Source organism: Vicugna pacos, chromosome 11 (genome assembly GCF_048564905.1).
Source record: "Vicugna pacos chromosome 11, VicPac4, whole genome shotgun sequence".
In the NCBI taxonomy this organism is placed as follows: domain Eukaryota; kingdom Metazoa; phylum Chordata; class Mammalia; order Artiodactyla; family Camelidae; genus Vicugna; species Vicugna pacos.
Genome location: NC_132997.1, coordinates 102,035,349 through 102,054,214, shown reverse-complemented (window position 1 = coordinate 102,054,214; position 18,866 = coordinate 102,035,349). Strand labels below are relative to the sequence as shown.

The 18,866-nt window shown below is 59.8% G+C and overlaps 2 protein-coding genes across 9 annotated transcripts; one reads left to right on the top strand and one right to left on the bottom strand.

Moving 5' to 3' along the window:
• Window positions 1–700: 700 nt before the first annotated feature.
• CALY (calcyon neuron specific vesicular protein) lies at window positions 701–10,345 on the top strand. Of its 8 annotated transcripts, none has more exons than XM_072972184.1 (7): window positions 727–822; window positions 1,126–1,186; window positions 6,361–6,515; window positions 7,529–7,642; window positions 8,248–8,361; window positions 9,486–9,857; window positions 10,197–10,345. In XM_072972184.1, exons 3-6 carry the CDS (start codon window positions 6,381–6,383, stop codon window positions 9,828–9,830), a joined length of 708 nt encoding a protein of 235 aa, XP_072828285.1. In that variant the 5' UTR covers window positions 727–822; window positions 1,126–1,186; window positions 6,361–6,380; the 3' UTR covers window positions 9,831–9,857; window positions 10,197–10,345. The 8 variants fall into 8 exon arrangements, with proteins under 8 accessions (XP_006207509.1, XP_072828285.1, XP_072828289.1 ...); XM_072972188.1 differs by lacking the exon at window positions 1,126–1,186 and adding an exon at window positions 1,234–1,346 and having other exon boundaries at window positions 741–822; XM_006207447.4 differs by lacking the exon at window positions 1,126–1,186 and having other exon boundaries at window positions 701–822.
• A 1,718-nt stretch (window positions 10,346–12,063) lies between these two features.
• LOC107033828 (uncharacterized) lies at window positions 12,064–18,625 on the bottom strand. Its single transcript, XM_072972180.1, has 2 exons — window positions 18,494–18,625; window positions 12,064–17,668 (listed from the first exon to the last, which is right to left on the bottom strand). Exon 2 carries the CDS (start codon window positions 17,621–17,623, stop codon window positions 16,391–16,393), a length of 1,233 nt encoding a protein of 410 aa, XP_072828281.1. The 5' UTR covers window positions 17,624–17,668; window positions 18,494–18,625; the 3' UTR covers window positions 12,064–16,390.
• Window positions 18,626–18,866: the final 241 nt, after the last annotated feature.

Here is an 18,866-nt window from a genome sequence, read left to right as displayed (position 1 = left end):
ACGAAGGCGAGAACATTCACCGACAGCAAACAAAACTGAAAACAGCCCAGAGCCCTCAGCTGAGGAGATAAAACGGGGCGTCCACACCACGGCACGCTGTTCAACAGCAAAAAGGCCCGACACAGCCGCCCCGCTTCTCCTCCACGGCTGTGAGCCCGGGTGGGGAGCCCTGACCCCGAGGGGCCAAGCCCCCACTTGGCCGCTCACTCAGCCAAGGCGACTGTGAGCCTTCTCCCGGCCAGGCTGGGCGGGCCCTGGGCCACAGCGGCCACCAAGAGTGTCAGGCTTGCCCTCGGAAGGCGGACAGCCCAGGAGCTTTAGGCCCTGAGACGTGAGGAGGAGGCCCTCTGGGTGGGTGGGTAACCCAACCCAGCTGTACCTGAACAAAGCTGCTCAAAGGGGCCAGAGGGAGAGTCTGCGCCCAGATACCCCCACAGGAGGAGCAGCAGGGGCTCAGCCGGCCGGGGGTCTGCCCCGCTGGAGCTCGGTGCTGTAAGTGTGAATGGTGTGTGTGAGATGCGTGTGTTTCTGTGAGGTGTGCGCCGTATGTGGATGTGGCGCGTGTCTAAGCGAGTGACAGACGGTGGGGCCCCCCCGGACGGGGCGCGCGTGGGAGGGGTGCGGCGGCGGCAGACGCAAGGCTCCGCTCCCCTAGCCTGCGTCTCCACGGCAACGGCAGCCTCGGTCTGGGGCTCGGCCCCGCCCCCGGCCCGCCCCAGCTGCGAAGCGTCTGGAACCGCATCCTGCCTCCGCATCCTTGTCCTGCGACCGCATCCTTGTCCTGCGACCGCATCCTGCCGCAGCTGCCCATTGGAGCCACCTGTGAGCCATTTCCACATTTTTCCTCGTGGAGCGGGGTCGAGGGGGGCCAAGTGTGTGCTGAGGTGTGCAAGTGCGTTGCGCGAGTGTGCGTGGTGCGTGTGCGGGGGCTGCAGCTATGCCGGTGTGTGTGCACAGATGTGAGAGGTGCGAGTTCGCAGATGTGCGGGATGCGTGTATGCAGATGCGTGTGCAGCAGTAGGAGAGCGGGGGTGGGAGGGCCCTGCGACTGACCCACTGGTGGCCGGCGGAGCTGGGGTCCTCCCTTGGGGGTCTTTGCTGACCCCCGCGGGGTGCTGCCCTCAGGCCTCCCGGAGGATCGGGGCCTCCGTGGGGCGAGTCTCTGCCTGGACGTCCAAGAAGGGCGGTGAGTGTCCACCTCTGCACAGACCAAACGTGCTGCCCGGCTCCCAGTCCTCAGTAGAGCCCACAGCTCGGGTCGGAGTAGGACTGACTGATGGAAAGCAGCGCCCCGCCACCCATGGTGACTGCAGCCCCTCTCCCGTGAGCCAGCTCCACCTCTGCAGGTCTGAGAGAGCCAGTGGGAGCTGGACGTCCCCGAGGTGGGGAGGGGGCCAGTTCCAGGACCGGTTCAGTTCTGCCTGAGTGGGGTGGGGAAAACAGAAGGGGACATCGGATGGATCAGAGCAGGGAAAAGCGCTGCCGGCAGCGGGAGTGGGGGGTGGGGGGGTAGGGGGTGGCGGGCGGGCGGGCGGGGTGGGGGAGGGTTGGGGAGGCTGCGCGGCAGGCGGGAGGTGGCCCAGAGGCAGGAAGAGGGCATTTCTCCAGAACTACCTGCCCCAGGCTCTAGATGCAAGGCCACAGGTGGCTGGTAGGTGGGAGCTGAAACCGGTGCAGACCTGCACCTCCCACCACCTTCCCCCTCGCCTGGGCCGCTCAGGGCTGGGCTGGCGCCAGTGGTCCACCTGCCCTTGAACCAGCAGCCAAACCCACTACCGGCCAGCAGGGCAAAGGGTGGGAGGGCACCTAGGTGGGGGTTGAGGCTGGGCTAGGAGACGGGGCTCGGGAACAGGGGCTCTGCGGGGGCTTCAGCAAAGCCTGCAGGCCCCCTGCGCTCCGCAGTCACATGCCTGCCCAAAGCGCACAGGAGGCTCGTGCCCGGCCCTGCACATGCCCGTGCCGGTGCGCACTGACGCGCACCTATGAGTGACGCAGCATCCAGGGTAGTGTGTGCGCGCGCGTGCGCGTGTGAAAGCGAGTCTGTGACGTGACCTGCAGCCGAGCTTCCTGCGGGCTTTCAACTAAGGGTCCGTACCCTCCCATCCATCCATCCATTCTGTCCATCAGCACAGCCTCACTGCTTATCCGGTGCGCCCGTCCCAATCCTCTTAGAGGAGACGTGCACCTCCCTCCAGCCCAGGAGCTCACAGCTGGTGGGGAGCAGCTGAGCCGCTGCAGAAGGCATAATTACAGCGCAGGGTGGGTGGAGAGGGCCGGTGGGAGGAGTAGAGAAGACCCCTCCAATTCCACGGAGCTCTGTGTCTGTCGTGTGAATGGGCCCAGCCAGCCTTCCCAGGGGGTCCTAATGACTCAGCGAAGGAAGGGAATGTTGGGGGGCGCTTCCCACATGCAGCCCAGCCTCTCCCCGTCATTCTGACTGGGCCCCAAAGCGCTTCTTTTCTTCAAGAAGACGTGTCATTGCCTGCCTGTCTCTGTTGCCATGGAAACCCGGGATGATGTAACATGAACGTCACGCAGAGTCAGAAGAGCTGGAGCTTACGTTTGGGTCAGACGGAACCCAGAGGCGGAGCTCCATATGCGGAGGGGCCTCCGGCGGGAGGAGGGGGAGACTTCCTCCTTCTGCCTTCCAGAGGGCGTGGCCACCAACCTGGATTGACGGGTCTACGCTCCTGTAAACTGCAGGCTTGGTTTGCTAACCTCGGGGGCGTCCGCTGCGTAAAGGTCCCCTCTCTCCCTGGGCGGCACCATTCCCGCCCCAAGGCCTGGGCACTTGCTGTCCCCACCTCGAACCGTCCTCCCCCGCAGCCCCCTGTCACCATCATACCCTCTCCATGGCCCCCTCTCGGCGCTTTTGGTCTGTTTCTTTTCCTTGCACTGGATTGCCGGACCTTTTTTTTTTTTTTTTTTTTTTTTTTAAATGTGCTGATGGCTCCAAATCCATCTCTGCCTCATGGAGCGTGGACGTCATACAAGCGCTGTCCGCGTGGATAATGACTGACTGATCGCCCGCCCGCCTGGGGCAGGTGCCCAGGTGACCGCGTCATCCACAGGCTGAGCCCAGGCCAGGCTCGGATCTACCTCAGGAAGAGCCCACCAGCTTGGCGGGTGGGAGTGGGGCCGCTTCGCTGGTCTCTAAGGGCCACGAGAGAGGCGCGCACATCCAGGGAAGGGCCCCAGCTCAAGACCCTAAGAGCACCTTCCTCCGCGGGCCACCAGGGAGTCCACGATGCCGGCGACCCCTTTCTCAGCCCAGGCCGGCTGCTTCCCGCCTGTCCCACAGTGGCGGACCCAAGGGGATCTCCCAGCGCCTCCCACACTCCATCCTGCGCATCTGTCTCCGCGCTGGGCAGGGGTTCTCCTTCAGCGTTCCCACCTGGCCTGCCCACACTGGGACCCACAGCAGCGCCTGGCCACTGGGGTGTCAGAGAGCGATCGCCTGTGGGGCTGGTGGGCACCGGCGCTGGTGGGGCTGTTACCAGGAGAGGTCACCCAGGACAGAAGTCTGGGGGCTCAGAGGCAGAGCAGTCTATGCAAGGTGGGTGCAGGCAGTGGTGAGGGAAGGACCGCATTTGGAGGCCAAGGCAGAAGACGCTGCCCTTGGGTTCTACCCTTCACCTCAGAGGGTCCTCACGAAGAAGGGGACAGGCGGGGCACAGCTGTCTGTTCAGCTGAACTTCGGGGTCCAGTCCTGGGGGGAAGGCGCTTGGTGCGGCTGTGCCTCTGCTACCTGACCGCTGTCCTTTTGTTGGTTTCCTTTGCTTGTTACCTTTTTTGTTGTGAATATAACTAACTCAGAAGAGGACATAAAGCAAACATGCAGCCTAATCATTTGTCATAAGTGAACCCCAGGCATCTACTATCAGGTGAAGACTGGAAACCCTGCCCCAGAGCCGCTCCTCTCCCCCAAGGGCACCACCGGGACTCTGCATACATAGGCGCATTGCCCAGATCCCCCCACCCCCAGCTCTTAAAGCAGGCTGTGTTTGCTTATTCTTGAAACTTCCTTTTGCTGGCTTCTTTTGGCAGCTCTGTTTCTGTGACTCAGGGCTGTTCTTCCATGTAGCCAGTAGTCTCTTCACTTCCACTGCTCTAAGGAACTCAGTCCCAGGAATGCCTCCTTTATGTACTCGTTCTACCCTGGAGATGCATGCTGGTGCGCAGTTCTGTGGGAGGGTGCGGCTGTCCACCTGCAGCCCACCCGCCTTCCTGCCGGTGTCCACCCAAGAGTGAGGCCAGTCACAGGTTCAACATCCTAGATAAAACATATCGACCCCCACCGTGCACAGTGTCTGCTCCCGCGCCCTCAGGGGTTCTGGTGGGCAGGTCCCCACCTGGCTCGAATGTGTCTCAAGGAGAAGAATGTAAGCACTCTTCAGAGTTCATGCCATTTGAGATCTGCTTTTGTCCGTTTTTCTCTTGGGTTAGCTGTCTTTCTTTACCAACTCGAGGCATTCTGTGTATTTTAGATAGCCGCTTTGGATTGGCTTCCTTGAGCGGCTGTAACAAATTAGTTCAACTGGTGGCTCAAAACAACAGGCACTTATTCTTCCACATCTCTGGAGGCAAGAAGTGAGAAATCCAGATGTTGAAAGGTCCATGCTCCCTCCGAGGCAGTAGGGGAGGCTCCTTCCTGTCTCTTCCCGCTCCTGATGGCCCCAGGAGTCCCTTGGCTTGCGGCTGCATCCCTTCAATAGCCGTCTCCTCCTATGTGCATCTGTGTCCAAATTTCCCCCTTCTTACAAGGACACCAGTCATTGGATCAGGGTCCACCCTAGTCCAGTATGATCTCATCTTAATTCAGTTAGATCTGCAAAGATGCTGTTTCCAAATAAGATCACATTCAGGGAGGGGTTCCCAGGGTTAGGACTTGGGCACATCTTTTGTTGAACCCACAACAAGCCCTTTCTCATTTGCAGGTTGCAAATATCTTCTCCCAGTCTTGGTTTCTATTTCCATTCTTTGAAGGCTATGTTTTGATGGGCAGAAGTTCTTAACTTTAATGTACTTCTTTCACTGACATTGCTTTTTGTGGTTAGTGCTTATTTGTCTTACTGAAGAACTCTTTCCTTCCCTGAGACCAGGAAAGTATTCTCCTGCATTATCTTCAAGATGCTTTTCCATCTTGGTTTCTCCAGCTGGAGCAGTTTTTGTGTGAGGTGTGAGGTGGGGATTAGGTCCATTGTTTGCCATGTGGACATCTATTTATAGAAAGGTGGCCACCCCTCTGCTTTGCAGCGACATCTCCATCATAAACCCGTGGTCCGTGAGTGTAGAGTGTGTCACATGGGCACACCATGCACCAACCCCACACAGCTTAGACTCCACTGCTGTGTAGCAAGCTGGACGCCTGGCAGACGAATCCTTCCTCTGGCTTTTCCAGGACTTTCTTCTGGATGAGTTTTGTGTGAAATTTGCATTATTTCCTCTTTAAGTGATTGGTAGAATTTAGGGGTGATGCTTTATGGCCTGGAGTTGTCAGAAGGTTTTAATGACAAATTCAGTTTCTTAGTGGACAAAGGACCTTTTCTTCTTTTGACTATGTTTTATGTTTTTACTTTTTCAGTTAGAAGTCATTTGCTGTGACTCTTAGTGGTCAGCCCAAAAGTGAGACTATCTTGACCTCTCCAGTGTTGGGGGAGGCTTTGGCCTCTTCCAGCCCACGAAGGCCCCTCCAGCATCCACCCTGCCCCCACTTCTGCTCTTGTCAGGTCATTCCAGGTCCCTGATGGCCCAGCCCCAAGTCCACCTTTACCACCATGCTCTGTGCAGGTAGTGCTTGGATTTACCCACCAGCATTCTCTTCCTATAGCCCTTTGTTACTTCCCCATCTCCCGCAGGGTTGCCAGATAAAACACAGGACACTCAATTAAGTTTGAATTTCAGATAGACAATAACTTTTTAGCATAAGTATGTCCTGCATTGCATATTACATGGATATATTACAAAAAGCAAAAGCACCCCTTGCTTGTCTGTAGTTCAGACTTCACCTGGTGTCCTGTATTTTTATTTGCTAAGTTTGGCCTCCTGACTCTCCAGCCTTCTCTCTGGGATTGTTTTCTCTTGGTTGGAATAGCTGCTCTTGGAATGTCCTCTAGAGGCGCCATCCCCTGCAGGGCTGTGGGGACTCGAGGGAGCCCAGTGGGCAGGAAGGGACTAGAACCCTGTGGCTGGTCTCGCCTGGTCTGTCCTAGGGAGATTGGCCTGGCTGCCCACAGCCCGTCCTGGCTCTGGCGTGAGGAGCATCAGGGTCAACCTGGGGTCCTCTCACTCCAGAGCCAGCTGGTGTGAACATCTGCTAGGTGGCCAGTGGGCAGTGACTCTGTGTCTACCTGTGGACAGGACAAGGACTACCATCCACCATGGTGAAGCTGAGCTGCAGCTTCTCGGGGAAGTCAGGCAAAGACCCTGGGGACCAGGATGGGGCTATTATGGACAGCGTCCCCCTGATCAGCCCCCTGGATGTCAGCCAGCTGCAGCCATCCTTTGCTGACCAGGTAGGTGAGCAAGAAAGGACGAAGCGGAAACAAAGGGGTACAGGAGGGGTTGGTTTAGGTGTGGCTTCTTGCAAGGTGCAGGAGAGGCTGGCCATCTGTGTGACCGGTCAGCTCCCCTGCCACCCAGAACCACCCTTTTCACCTGTAAACTGGGGTAAACCAGCCTCAGGGTGACAGTGAGAGTTCACACACTATCACACAGACAGCGCCCAGCCTGTCTGCTGTCCAGCAGGGGCTCAGCAAGCAAAACTCTCCACCCTTCCTCTGCTGGGTGCGTTCTGTCTTGGGTTGGGGACTGAGATGGGGTCCTTGGGCAAGTGATTGGTGGAGGGGGAGCTCTCATACGGAATCTGTAAGAAGCAGAGCTCAGCTCTGACACAGCCCAGCCTGATCCCACTTGAGCCTGTAGAGTGAATGGTACCAAGAGTTGTCCCAGCTGGAGGCCCCATCGGTCAGCTATGACTGGGGACCATGGGAATACTTTCCAGGCATTGCTCCTGTGGCCAAGGGCAGTTCTCCAGCAATCTGTGTGGGCTTCAGCTGAGTCTGCTATGGTTCTGGACCTAGTTCTCAAAGGACACTGTGGGAAGGCTCAGTCCTTGCCCCTCAGTGGGAGACATGAGGCACAGGACTGCACCTGCCTGTGGCCTTTGTGGTGGGGCCTCAGACTCTGGGAGTCAGAGGAGAAATCGGGGTGGGCTTTCTAAGAAACCCAAGCTACAGAGCCACTGAAGGGGAAGCTCCTGGCAGGGAGAGCTAGCACCCTCAGAGTCAAAGGCAGCCAGCAGACTGAGGGGCTGTTTCCATGGTCTGGCCAGGACGTGGGCTGCCATGGCCCCAGCAGACTTCCAGTGTCCACCTTCCCTAGGCCTCAGCCGGCAGCCCCTGGAACCCTGCCACTCACCAGTCCTGGCAGATGGCCAGCACCCACACCACTGTGGGCAGCAGACCCCTTGTCCCCTTCTCTCCCAGCCCTCCCAGTTCAGGGCCTCTGGGGTCATCTCTTTCCACAGGTGGTCATTAAGACACAGACGGAATACCAGCTGTCCTCCCCGGACCAGTCGAAGAAGTTCTCCGATCTGGAGGCCCAGAAACTGAGCGGCAGCCACTCGGGCCATGGGCGCAGGGTACCCAACCCTCCTGTCAGTTCCGTGGGGAGTTAGGGCAGGGCGGTGGAGAGGCACCTACAGGTCCTGGGCACCCAGGCTCTGGGCTGGGTCAGCTGGGCCCTTGGTCAGGGCCCTGCTCTCAGGGGGAGAGTGTCACAGGGAATCACCCCATTCAGGGGTGGGGTGCAGGGCTGGGCAGCGCCAGGCTAAGCCCCAGCCTCCCTGTCGCTGTAAAGTGGGGTGAGAGCAGCAGCTGCCCTCGGAGGATCGCTGTCTGGGTGGTGCTGGCTCGTGCCCTGTACCCTCTCCCAGGTGGGTCCTTGTCTCTTCCTTGGTGACTCCTGGGTTTCCTGCATACAATAGGCACTTTTTCTGTAAGGTGTCAGGCAAACGTTTTTCCCCTTCCTTTTCCAGCTCTTAACCTTACTAATGACGGCTCTTTATCATTTTTAGTGTACTATTTCTGAAACCTTCGTTTTTCAGTAGTTAATCTGCCCTTTCCCCCTTTCTCCATCACTTCCGAGAGGCCAGCGAGCACGGGGCTGTGTGGTCCTTGCAGGGCCCTGCTGCAGCCTCACATCCCCCTACCTGGGCTCTCCCCTCCACACCTCCCCACCCGCCAGGTGTCCACGGGGAGGATGCTGGCATTTACCCTGGCGCTCCTGGCCTGCGTCGTGATCATGTACAAGGCTGTCTGGTACGACCAGTTCAGCTGCCCCGACGGCTTCCTGCTTCGGGTAAGGACGGCAGCCTGGGCACCGGGGCTGGGAAGGGGCAGTCAGGCCCCCCTGCTCTCTGATGGCCTCCAGGCAGAGTACCAGGGAGGGTCTTGAGCGGGTGTCCTGAGGAAGCCTGGGTGACAGGTGCCTCCGCTCCCCTCCCCCGCACCGCCAACCCCTCCTCGGGGTGGAGGGGACAGGCGTTTCCCGTCTGTGGGACTGTGACCTCCCAGGTATATTCGAGTCCTATCTTTAGAAAAATGAAAAGAAAAGGTGTTTTAGCTGGAGGTTTTGTCTTCCTGTGATTTAAAAAGTGGAGCCTAAGGAAGGGGGTGCCGCGGGGGTGAAGGTGCGGGCCCCACCACAGGCCGCACGGTTCTCCCCGCGGGGCCGGCCTTTTCCTCCCTGCCTGGCACGCGGCGGGCTTCTAGGCCGCAGGACATAATTTTCTATATGTGTGACAGGTATTTTCCCCATTCTTTTTTTTTCTCGACTTTGCTTATGATGACTTTTAAAAAATCATTTTCAGTGTAATTTTTTTAAGCTTCTAAGTTCCCAGTAGCTAAACCCCCGCCTTTCCCGTGGTTTCCGAGGTGGAAGCGCTCGACCACACGTGCCCAGAGGCCCGTAGGCTGTATTTCCCAGGGGTCCTTTGGGCTGTTAACCTCGGGCACTCACTGGGATCCCTCGGAAGTCTGCGGGCTAGGGGCGGGCTGCCTGCATTCGCCGAGCCCCCTTCCCTTCACCCCGGAAGAGGCCACGACCACCCGTGTCTGACAAGGGCTGGCTCTTCCTGGGGCTTTGAGTTCTGAATTGGAGGCTGACCTCTGGTGGCTTGAAATTATGGCAGAAACAAATGGATTTAAGGGCACTGTCTACAGTACTACTGAACTGCTCAAAAGCAGAAGGGACAGGAAGGCCCCGAGGTGACCGCTCTCCCGCGTGTGGCCCTCGCACATGGCTCCTGCGTCGTGTCCGATGTCACTGAGGACAACACCCCGCTTTGCACACCCGGGCCCATGGGCGCGGCCGCCTCCCCCATCCCCCCCGCGCGCCTCCCTCCCCAGTTCCCCTCTCCCCGGCTTCTCGCGGCCCCTCTTCCCTGCGCCCCGCCCCCGCCCCTGACCGGCTCACTCCCGCAGCACAAGATCTGCACCCCGCTGACTCTGGAGATGTACTACACCGAGCTGGACCCCGAGCGTCACCGCAGCATCCTGGCGGCCATTGGGGCCTACCCAATGGGCCGCAAGCACGGCACGGAGACGCCGTGGGTTGGGGGCTACCGCGCCTTCAAGGAGACGCCCAAGGCACCCAACCGGGCGGGCGCAGCGGCCGCCGCTTCGGAGCCCTCCGGGAAGCCTTCCGCCAAGCCCTCCGCCAAGCCCTCCGCCAAGCCTTCCCTGAAGCCCTCGGAGAAGCCCTCCGCTCAGGGAGAGAAAGAGGCGGCGCAGGTGGCGGGGAGCGCGCTGCCCCCAGCCCCCCAGTGACAGCCTCTGCGCCCGCAGCCCGTCCGGGTAGGTGTGCCCCGGCGGCCCCGGGGGCGTGGATGTAGTCCCCAGCCACTCCTTTGAGCATCTTCCCTATCCCCCCCACCCCGGGAGCGCCTACCCCATCTGCCCGAGGCTTACCCAGGGGTGCTGTCCGCCCACGCGACCCCTGTGACCGCGTCTGAGCTCCTGGGAGGGGCTTGGGCGGGCCGGGACCCGCGGGACCGGAGGGGGCGGTGTCAGGTGAACCGGAGGCGGGCGGGCGGGGTTCAGTCTCGCCGTTCTTCCCCTGCAGGCGCGCGGTAGGGGGCCGTGTGCCGGCCCCGCCTCGCCCGCTCCTACCCCTCGTCCCCTCTGTCTTCGCAGCACCCTACGCCGCTACCTGCGCCGGCCCTCGCCAGAGGCTCTCCCCGCTGTGGTCGTGGCCCTGCTCCCAGGACCCCTCGCTGACGCCCCCGCCCAGTGAGCCTCTAGCTCTGTCGCTTTTCTCTAAGTAAAGATTCACATCCACCTGGCTCTCGCGTCTCCTGAGCAGCCTCGGTTCCTCCGGCCTTTTTCCTGCCCCTCAACCCCAATTTGGGCGAGCACCCGCATCTTGTCCTCCACTGCCTACAGGGACCCCTGAGGGACCTCGGGGAGCAGTGATGGCCGCGGAGGGCAGTGAGCTGGACACGAGGCTCACGCAGCTCATGCGTACAGGGGAGGAGGCAAGGGCCATTATGCAAGCCTGCCTGGGGGCCAAAGCCCCAAGTGGACAGGCCCTGGTTTGGTCCATCGCTCGGCTGGGTACAACGGAATAAGCTCGCTTCCACCCAGGGAAGCCTCCCAACTGACCGCCATCTAGCCCCAAGCCCAGCCATGTCCATCACAGTCTACGGGTGCTGGGCCTGGTCCCTAAGCCACTCCCCCATCTGGTGGGAGCGTCTGAATCCCTGGGCTCTGGGCAGCACCCACATACAGTTCCTGCCCACAAGCTGCACTGCCCACGAGATGAGTGACTGGATAAAGCATCAAGCAGATGCTCATGTGAGGGCACGTAGGGCATCCGGGGGAGGGGTGTAAGCTGGCCCTTGGGGCCCCAGAGGGCCCCATAGAACACTCGATCTTCTGTTTTCTGGAAGCTAGAGGTGGGGCGGTAGGTCTGAGGGCCCATGGGTGCCCTGAGCCACCAAGAGTCTTCTCATTCACCCTGGCAGCTCACTTTGGGAAGCACAGCCTGCCCTACCTCCCCCTACCACAACTCTGAAAGGTCCCAGCTCTGCCCCAACCTGGGTGGATCAGACTGTGCCCCTCCCCTGAAGCCCTTGTCCTCCTCTGATGACTGGCCCCCAGGCCCAGATACCCCACTGGTTGGAGGTGAGCTCAGGCCTGGGGACTAAGAGCTGGGCTTGGCAGACAGGAATGACAGGGCCTGGGAAGCCCAGGCAGCCGGAGGAAACAGCTGGAGACTGCTGCCTTACATGGGTGGGAGTTCCTGGGGAGCTCCCCTCAGCCCCAGTGCAGAGTGCCTGCCTTGAATGAGAGCCCGGAGCATCTCTGCGGTGTCAGGTGACCTGTCTAGAGCCAGTGTCAGCAATCTGCCCTGCAGCTGAGCACTGGGGCTGGGTGATTCCCAAGGTGCTCAGAAGAAGGGTGGGAATCTGACTGCTAGGCCTCCAGCCTGGCAATGTAGGGGGTCTGGGCAGCCTTGGAACAGCGGGTGGGGTCCAGAAGATGAGTGAGACCCACACTGGAGGCAAGGTGGAGGGAGGCAAGGTGGAGGGAGGTGAGGTTAACTCCATAATGTGCCTAAGGTGGCTTCTGACAAGGTTTTTCCCTATAAAACCACCATTTTTCCCTTTCTAAATTAATACACATTTTGTGGAAGATGCTTTGAGACTGGTGAGTAATAATATTTACATAAAAACCCCTCACCTAGTAATAGCATCCAGGGAAGATTTTTGTCCGAATCAATAACAATATTTTCCAAGTGATAATTTTCTACATTCAATTGATTCTTCTACAATTCTTAGCCGACTATAAGGAAGACCCCCCTGCCCTGCCCCCCATTAAGTCATTTATTTATATCAGTGGGACCCATGGATTCCTGCGACCGTTCTTAATCTAGTTTTGGGAGTCAGGATGTCTCTGGCCAGGTGGTCCATGGCTCAGGGCTCTGTTAGCTCACCCTGCCCTGGAGAAATAACCTGAGTTTGTATGTTAATGACGATGTCTACACAGGCAGTTTGGGTACATTGGCAATTTTATTGACAACAGGAGTTTTAGTCTTCTGACTCTGGTTGGTGAGTGTTCAGTGAGTGCAGGACTGAGGTCTGAGGGCACAAGAAAGGGAACAAAGTTTTGGGTGGTGAGATGAATCATAAACTCAGTAAGGGCACTCGGGTTTAGGGGGACTCAGTTTCAGAGGCACACCCAGTGGCTGGACTTTGAGGGTAGATGTGTGTATACACACTCATACACACATCTAGATCTCTCTCCTCTAAGCGTATGTGTGTATGTGCATAAGTGCACATACATGCATAGACACAACCCTCATAAATCTGTACGACATGCCCACACATCTACACACATGTGTACAACACACAGGGAACTCCTGGAGTTCCCAGTGAGACTCTCCTCCTTCCCGTGATGGGAGCCCCTTCTCCGCAGAGACACCTGGCTCCTGTCATCCTCAGTATACTTACTCGCTAGTCTCAGAGTGCGCCGCACTTTGCCTCGGAACTGGTGTCCGTACCGCGACAGAAGTGAGCCTGCAAACTAGAGGAGGGCGTTTGCCTTCAGCCTGAGGGTGCATAGTCAAAGCGCCAGGCCAAAAGTTACTTGGAGCTTTTCTTTTTTTCACATCAGTGCAGTTATGCCATTCCTTTGAAACATAGAAGAGTCCCTTATTACTGCTTATACTCCCTTTTAGTGTCCTTTCCTCATTTTTGTTGGTTTTATTATATTGTTTTTTAGCGTGTAATATTAACATGGTTCCCAAAGGCAAAACCACACAAAAGAAGTCCCAGATAAGACACTTGCCTCCCGCCCGCCCCCTGAAGGAACTCAGTCTTACTAGTCTAATTCCGCCTTCCTGTGTATCTTTTTGCAGAAATACGCAGATGCACGTGCATTTTTTTACTTATTCTGCTTCACATTTTTCCCCTGAAGGTTTTTTTTTCCACAACACCCACAGCAGGTACAAGACAGTCCTCTGCTGACCTCGGTGCTGTGTCCCCCACCCTGTCCACTTGGAGGAGGGTGGTGGCGAGGGCAGCTCTGGCCCATCCCCACTGTCCATAGTGAGTGAGGCTCACCTGACCCACAAGGCAGAGCCCAGCCAGGTGGAGGGGCAGTGGAAGTAGGGCCCTGGGGCCTGTCTACTCAGAGCCCTGGTCACTCCTGCTAAATGCAGGCCCAAGCTGTGATGAGGTCACCAGGGCACAGCAGCCCCGTCCTGGGGACCTCACTCTCCTCTCACGGGAAACCCACGCGGCCAAGGGAGAGGCCCTGGGGTGAACACCAGGGGGTGGTGCTCCAGGTCTGAGAGTGAGCCTGGGACAGCTGCCTGACCCCTGGTGACCAGCAGCCTTGTCAGGGGGTTCCCAGCACTGGTTAGAGCCTCAGCCCCACCTGCCTGGGGTCACCCTGCTAAAAACCAGCCCAAGACTGAGGAGAGGCATTTTGGGGCGTCTGCAGGGGGTGGAGCTCCAGGTCCCTGAGAGGCACAGAGGAGCCTGCACCTCCATCCTCACCTGTCCAGGGTGGTGATTTGGGGTCCTGTCCTGGGGCGGATAGTGGAGGTCAGGCACTCCACCGTGAAGGCCGCTGCTCCTGCTGCAGCAGGTATGCAGGGCCCCGTCCGACCCCCCCCCCAAGCCACTGACCTCTCGTGCAGGTGGCGAGGTCAAGGGGCCAGAGCAGGCAGTGTGACAGCCCTGGGTCCAGGCCCTGGAGGGTGGGCTGGGGTCCCTGTGTTCTGGAGCCATTGGCCTGGGTCATGCAGCCTTGGAGTGGGTGCAAGGGGGTGGCCAGCCTAGTGGGCACTCTGGGGGGCCACTCCTCCAGGTCTAGCATCCCCCACAGCCGACACTGCCTGCCCCAGTGGGGGATCTGCACAGCAATGTGGGGCTGGCCAGGCCAGGGGCACTGGAGCAAGGCTGGCTGAGGCACTGTCGTAGGCTCAGTTCAAAGGAGGCTTAGATTCCCAACAGCCTGTGTGAGAGCAGAATGGCTCCTCTAATGCTTCTCCTTTCTGATTGCACAAATATACTATTTCATGATGAAAAATCTTGGTCTTTTGACGAGAGACCTCTGCCCTCCCTTTTGTCTCTCTGCCCTCTTTCAGATGCACCGCTGGGCACCACCGAGCAGGAATGCCACTGTTGTCACCGGCATGCCCGAGGAGCCCATGCACGTGCCTGTGCGTGCACAGCGAGGCCATGCCCACCCCCGTCCCCAACCTCCAGCCCCAGCATGGCCTCCCAGGGTTTCCTGTGATGCAACCGGGAGTCTGGCCCTGAAAGGCTGACCAGTTGCCCGGCTCTGCATGCGAGGCTCCAGTGCTCTCTGATCCAGCTGCACTCAGCACTGAGTGGACCCTCGGCCTGGGCAGGTGTGGCCTCAAGTCGGCTCCTCCGTGTCTGTGGGTGTCACCTGTGCCGTCTAGGAGCCAGCTCTGACCCGGAAGTTGGGTGGGTGGTCCCACACTCAGACTTTGCAGAGGCTGGAGGACCCAGCGGAGTCCAGGGGGCCCCTGGAAGGGAGCCGGAGCCTCCACTGCTACAAGAGGCTCTTCTCCACGTGGGGCCCAGATGGCTTTGGGGCTCACAGGTGCCCACTCTGGGGCAGAGCCTGTGGTCATGTCTTGGCCCTGCTGCTTCCCCAGCGGCCCCCAGCCCTTCAACGTACAGGAGTGCCAGGCCCCACCAGCCACAGAGAGGCTGTGTCAGGGCCCATCTTTGGGGCCACCGAGGTTCAGGCTTCTCGCTGTGACCAGATTCCTGTCTGGTGCCATTGCTGGTGCGGACCCCCGCCCGGAACCCCCCCTTCTCTGCCTCTCTCACTGTTGCCTGCTGCTCAGTCTCCTCTGGAGGGAGATCCTCTCCGTGCGGCCCTGGCCCCAGGACAGAGCGGGCCAATGCTGCCTCCAGCAGGACAGTCGCCTTGTGATTCAGCTTGATTAACACTTGGTAAGAGAAGCCCAGGGTGCTGCCAAGTTCAAGAGCAGACCACGGAAGAAACTGAAGCAGAGAACTTGTTACTGATGGGGGAGGTCAGGTGGGTGTAGACAGAGAGGCCGACCCCAGCACGAGCCTGCATCGGGTTCCGTGGGGAGAGTGCTTTGAGATCCCTGGGCTAGCGGGCAGATCGGCCAGTTCAAACCAAAAGAGTGGGATTTTGGTACACTCTGCGGGGAATGGGGGTCTCATCTAAGGAGTGCTGGGGAGGGCCTGGGAGGGAGGGCACTGTCACTCACAGTGCTGCTGGGAAAGCCTCCAGAGCCTCACTTGCCTGTGCTTCTGCAGCTGCGGTCCAGGGCCTGCACCTGGGAAATGGGTGAGGCAGAGACACCACGCAGCTGCTTAGCCAAGCTCTGGCCAGCACAACACCTGGGAACATCTGCCCAGCACCAGACTTGCAATCCGCCAGCTGCTCGTCTACGGATTGGTAAGGGCGCAACTGGGACTCTCAGGAGACACTCCTGCTGGGCCCCCACACCCAGGATCAGGTCACGTCTGTGCCCCTCAAATGCCGCTCTCTCAGCAGAAGCGCCACCACCTCTGAGCTCAGAGGCCTGTCTTCAGGGGCAGTGTTTGTGGACGGACAGGCTCCGCTGCTGGACTGCAGGAGGCCATGCTGCAGCCCCAGACTCACTCTCCTCCAGAAGGGGAAGGATACCGACCCAGGGTCTGCGTCTCAGGAGCTGGGACGGAGCCGGAGGGGAGGCAGGCAGCACACAGCACCCACCCAGTCTGAAGTCCATCTGGGTCTGACCAGCAGATATCCGCACTGAGGACAAACGCAGGCTGTTTTCAGCCGAGGATGGCTTGTGGCTGGCCCCCATGGGCTCTCAGCACGGACGGCAGGCGCACAGTGTGTGTGTGTGTGTGTGGCTGAGAGTGAACCTCGGGGTCCATCTGATCTGTGTCCCAGCAACGGGGGCAGGTTCCTGGAGGAGCTATTCAGGGGGCCCAGGGAGCCAGCGCACTCCGCCCCGGCCCCTGGACATGCACTGACCATCCAGAGATGGGCAGTGACTATCTCCCGAGGGTCCCACAGCAAGACCGCTGCTTCCCCAGCCTCCTCCCAGGTAGTCTGACAAAGCCCTCCTCTCCCGACTGTCAGGCTGGAGCAGGACGCCAGGCCTGAGGGACTGCTGCTGGTAACCTCTACCCTCAGAGCAGCCTGTGGGTCCTCTGGGTGCTGCAGGGGCCTCAGGGCCGCCCGGCTGGGCACAGCTGACGAAGTGGGGAGGCCTGTGTGCGCCGCCCAGAGCTCACTGCTGCCAAGTCTGCAGGGCCAGCTCAGCGGCAGCTGGATGCCCAAAAACAGGCCCTGCCCCCAGGCCCCTCCAGCTGTCACACAGGGGGAGCCCTGAGCCACCCTTGTCTCCTCAGCTGCAGAGAGACGAACCGGCAGAAGCACAGGCCCAGTTCCAGGTGGCCCGGAGCCCCGGGAGCGTCCTCGGAGTCGGGGAAGTGCGCGTGGGCCAGGCAGCAGGCGTAGCTGGATGAGAACTGCACCAGGGCCTCCCGGAACAGGGCCTCGCCACCCGGCGCCTCCAGGAAGGCCTCCCTGCAGTCCCCCAGCACAACGTACACGAAGTGGAGCCTGTTCATGGTCTTGCTGCCCATCAGCACCGAGTGGGGCGCCAGCAGCAGGTTGGCCTCACCCACCCTGAGATCCAGCTCCCGCGTCTTCCTCTTAGAAAACCTTCTGAACCAGCACAAAGTGTTAATGCCTAAGATCATAAAGAAGGGGCAGAAAAATATGTTGGCAGTGATCAGGAGGAGCCGCTGAGGAGGCTGGTTTGGCGAGAGCCCCAAAACCAAAGGGAGGAGGATTGATACTAAGGAGAGGAGAATCAGGAAGATGCCCAGTGTGATCCTGCAGCCCAGGTACCGGAGGCAGGACCGAGGTGACTGCACCCCATTCAGGATGCCCACAGCATGCCTGTACACCTCGGGGTCCTCCAGCACCGGCTTCAAGGGGTCCGGGACGGCCAGGGTGCTGAAGGTGCCCACTCTCCAGGAGGGCAGGCTTTCCCTGTTGATGCAGTCCAGGGTCAGCAGGGTCTTCCCGCTGTAGAGGGAGGGGGCCGAGCGCAGGCCCAGGGGGCGTGCCACGCGCTGGTTGGGTGTGCACAGGAGCTGCACCACCTTGTGGTAGAAGCGGCCGTCCGTGGCCTCCAGATAGGTCAGGTGGCTGAGGTACAGCGGGACCTGGCAGGGCCTTAGCAGGACCGGGATGACCGGCTTCTGCTCCAGGCAGGAGCCAAAGAGGGACAGGTCGGCCTCCAGCAAGCACCACCGGCTCTGCACGAAGTCCTGGCTCAGGACCAGCAGCACCTTCTGGCTCTGGTGGATGCAATCGGCCATGTTCTCCAGAACGTTCCTGCCCGGCATGAAGTCCCGCTCATGCAGGCAGACCTTCAGCCCTGCGTGGTCCACCTCCAGGCGACTGATGAGCCCATGGGTCCACGCGGCGTCCACGCTGCTGTAACTCACGAACAGGTGGTACTTCTCGCCAGCCTTCAGCGGGGGGATGGCAGGGGCCGCACCTTCCTCCTCGGGACAGGAACCCATGGGCATGCCCCGAATCTGCCTCTGGTCCCCAAGGAGAAAACTGCCCTTAGGCTGCAAGAGATGGAGACAGCCTGACTATGCGGACAGACTGCGGCCGACTGTCTATAGCAGTGGAGCGGCTGCCAGCCTGAGAAGCTGCAGCTAACCACCCCTGCCAGGATGCAGCCAACCACTGTCCCTCTTCCCCTTCCAACTCGAGACCCACTGGTGAAGGTCACAATGTGCCCCTCACCAACCTCGAGGATGCAGCCTCCTGGGGGGACGGGGGCCCCGAGCTCTCTTCCCACTAGGAAGCCCTCACTCCCTGGCTTGCCTTTGGGTCTCTGCCAAACCCACATGACGTGGGACCCCACTGCAGCGCACCCTGGGGAACCAGCCTCTGCTGTGCCCACGGGGCATCTGAAGGGGTCTGGGTGCCTGCTGGACATGCCTCCCAGGCCTTCTTTCCCTTCACATGTGGCTCACGTGTCACTGGCCATGGGGGGTTGCTATAGACTGAGTGTCTGGGTCCCCCCAGTTCACACATTGAAATCCTAACTCCCAAGGTCCAAGAGGCAGGACTTATGGGAGGTGATGAGGTGGTGATGAGGCCCCGCAATGGCATCAGTGTCCTTTGGAAAGAGACCCCTGAGAGCTCCTCCCCCCCGCCCCCTCCCCACAGGAGGACCCGGCGAGAAGGCAGCATGTAAAAGCCAGGAAGCGGAACCCAGCCTCCGGAGCAGTGGGAAGTGACCCTGTGTGGTGTGAGCATCAGGGTCGTGTCCCGCAGGGCCACAAGTGAACTGAGCCCGCAACGGGCAGCCACACTGTCCAGGGCACTAGGACGTCACTGCTCTGCTGACACCCTCCCATAGAGACCCTGCTGCTCAGCCTCACCAGGCGGAGGCCTGAGCTTGAACTGCCATCACTTGGCGTCTGTCTGCTTGTGTCTAAGAAGCCTCTTCCTGGCTCAATCCTGGGAGCTCTCCTGCACTTCCATGGCCAGCTGTGGTGGCCCCAGCAAGCGGCCCTCCCTCTGAAGCCCAGCAAACCTGCAGGCACAAGAGGGGCCGGGACCTCACTGTGGCCGTTGGCCTCATTTGGGTGAACAGAGTGAGGGTCACAAGGTCCGGGCCAGCCCTGCAAGGTCCCAGGCCATCTAGCCAGCAGCTCCAGGAAACCATCTCCCCACCCCCTTCCACAGGGCCCCAACCCCCACCCGCTCTAGTGACAGGAAGACACCACACTTTCCCGGCTAGCAAGCCCTTCC

Coding starts and splice junctions, on each gene's coding strand:
- CALY (XM_072972182.1), top strand. Junction 6,516..7,528: donor AGCCATCCTTTGCTGACCAG/GTAGGTGAGCAA, acceptor CTCTTTCCACAG/GTGGTCATTAAGACACAGAC. Junction 7,643..8,247: donor ACTCGGGCCATGGGCGCAGG/GTACCCAACCCT, acceptor CCCACCCGCCAG/GTGTCCACGGGGAGGATGCT.
- LOC107033828 (XM_072972180.1), bottom strand. CDS start 17,623: ATGCCCATGGGTTCCTGTCCCGAGGAGGAAGGTGCGGCCCCTGCCATC.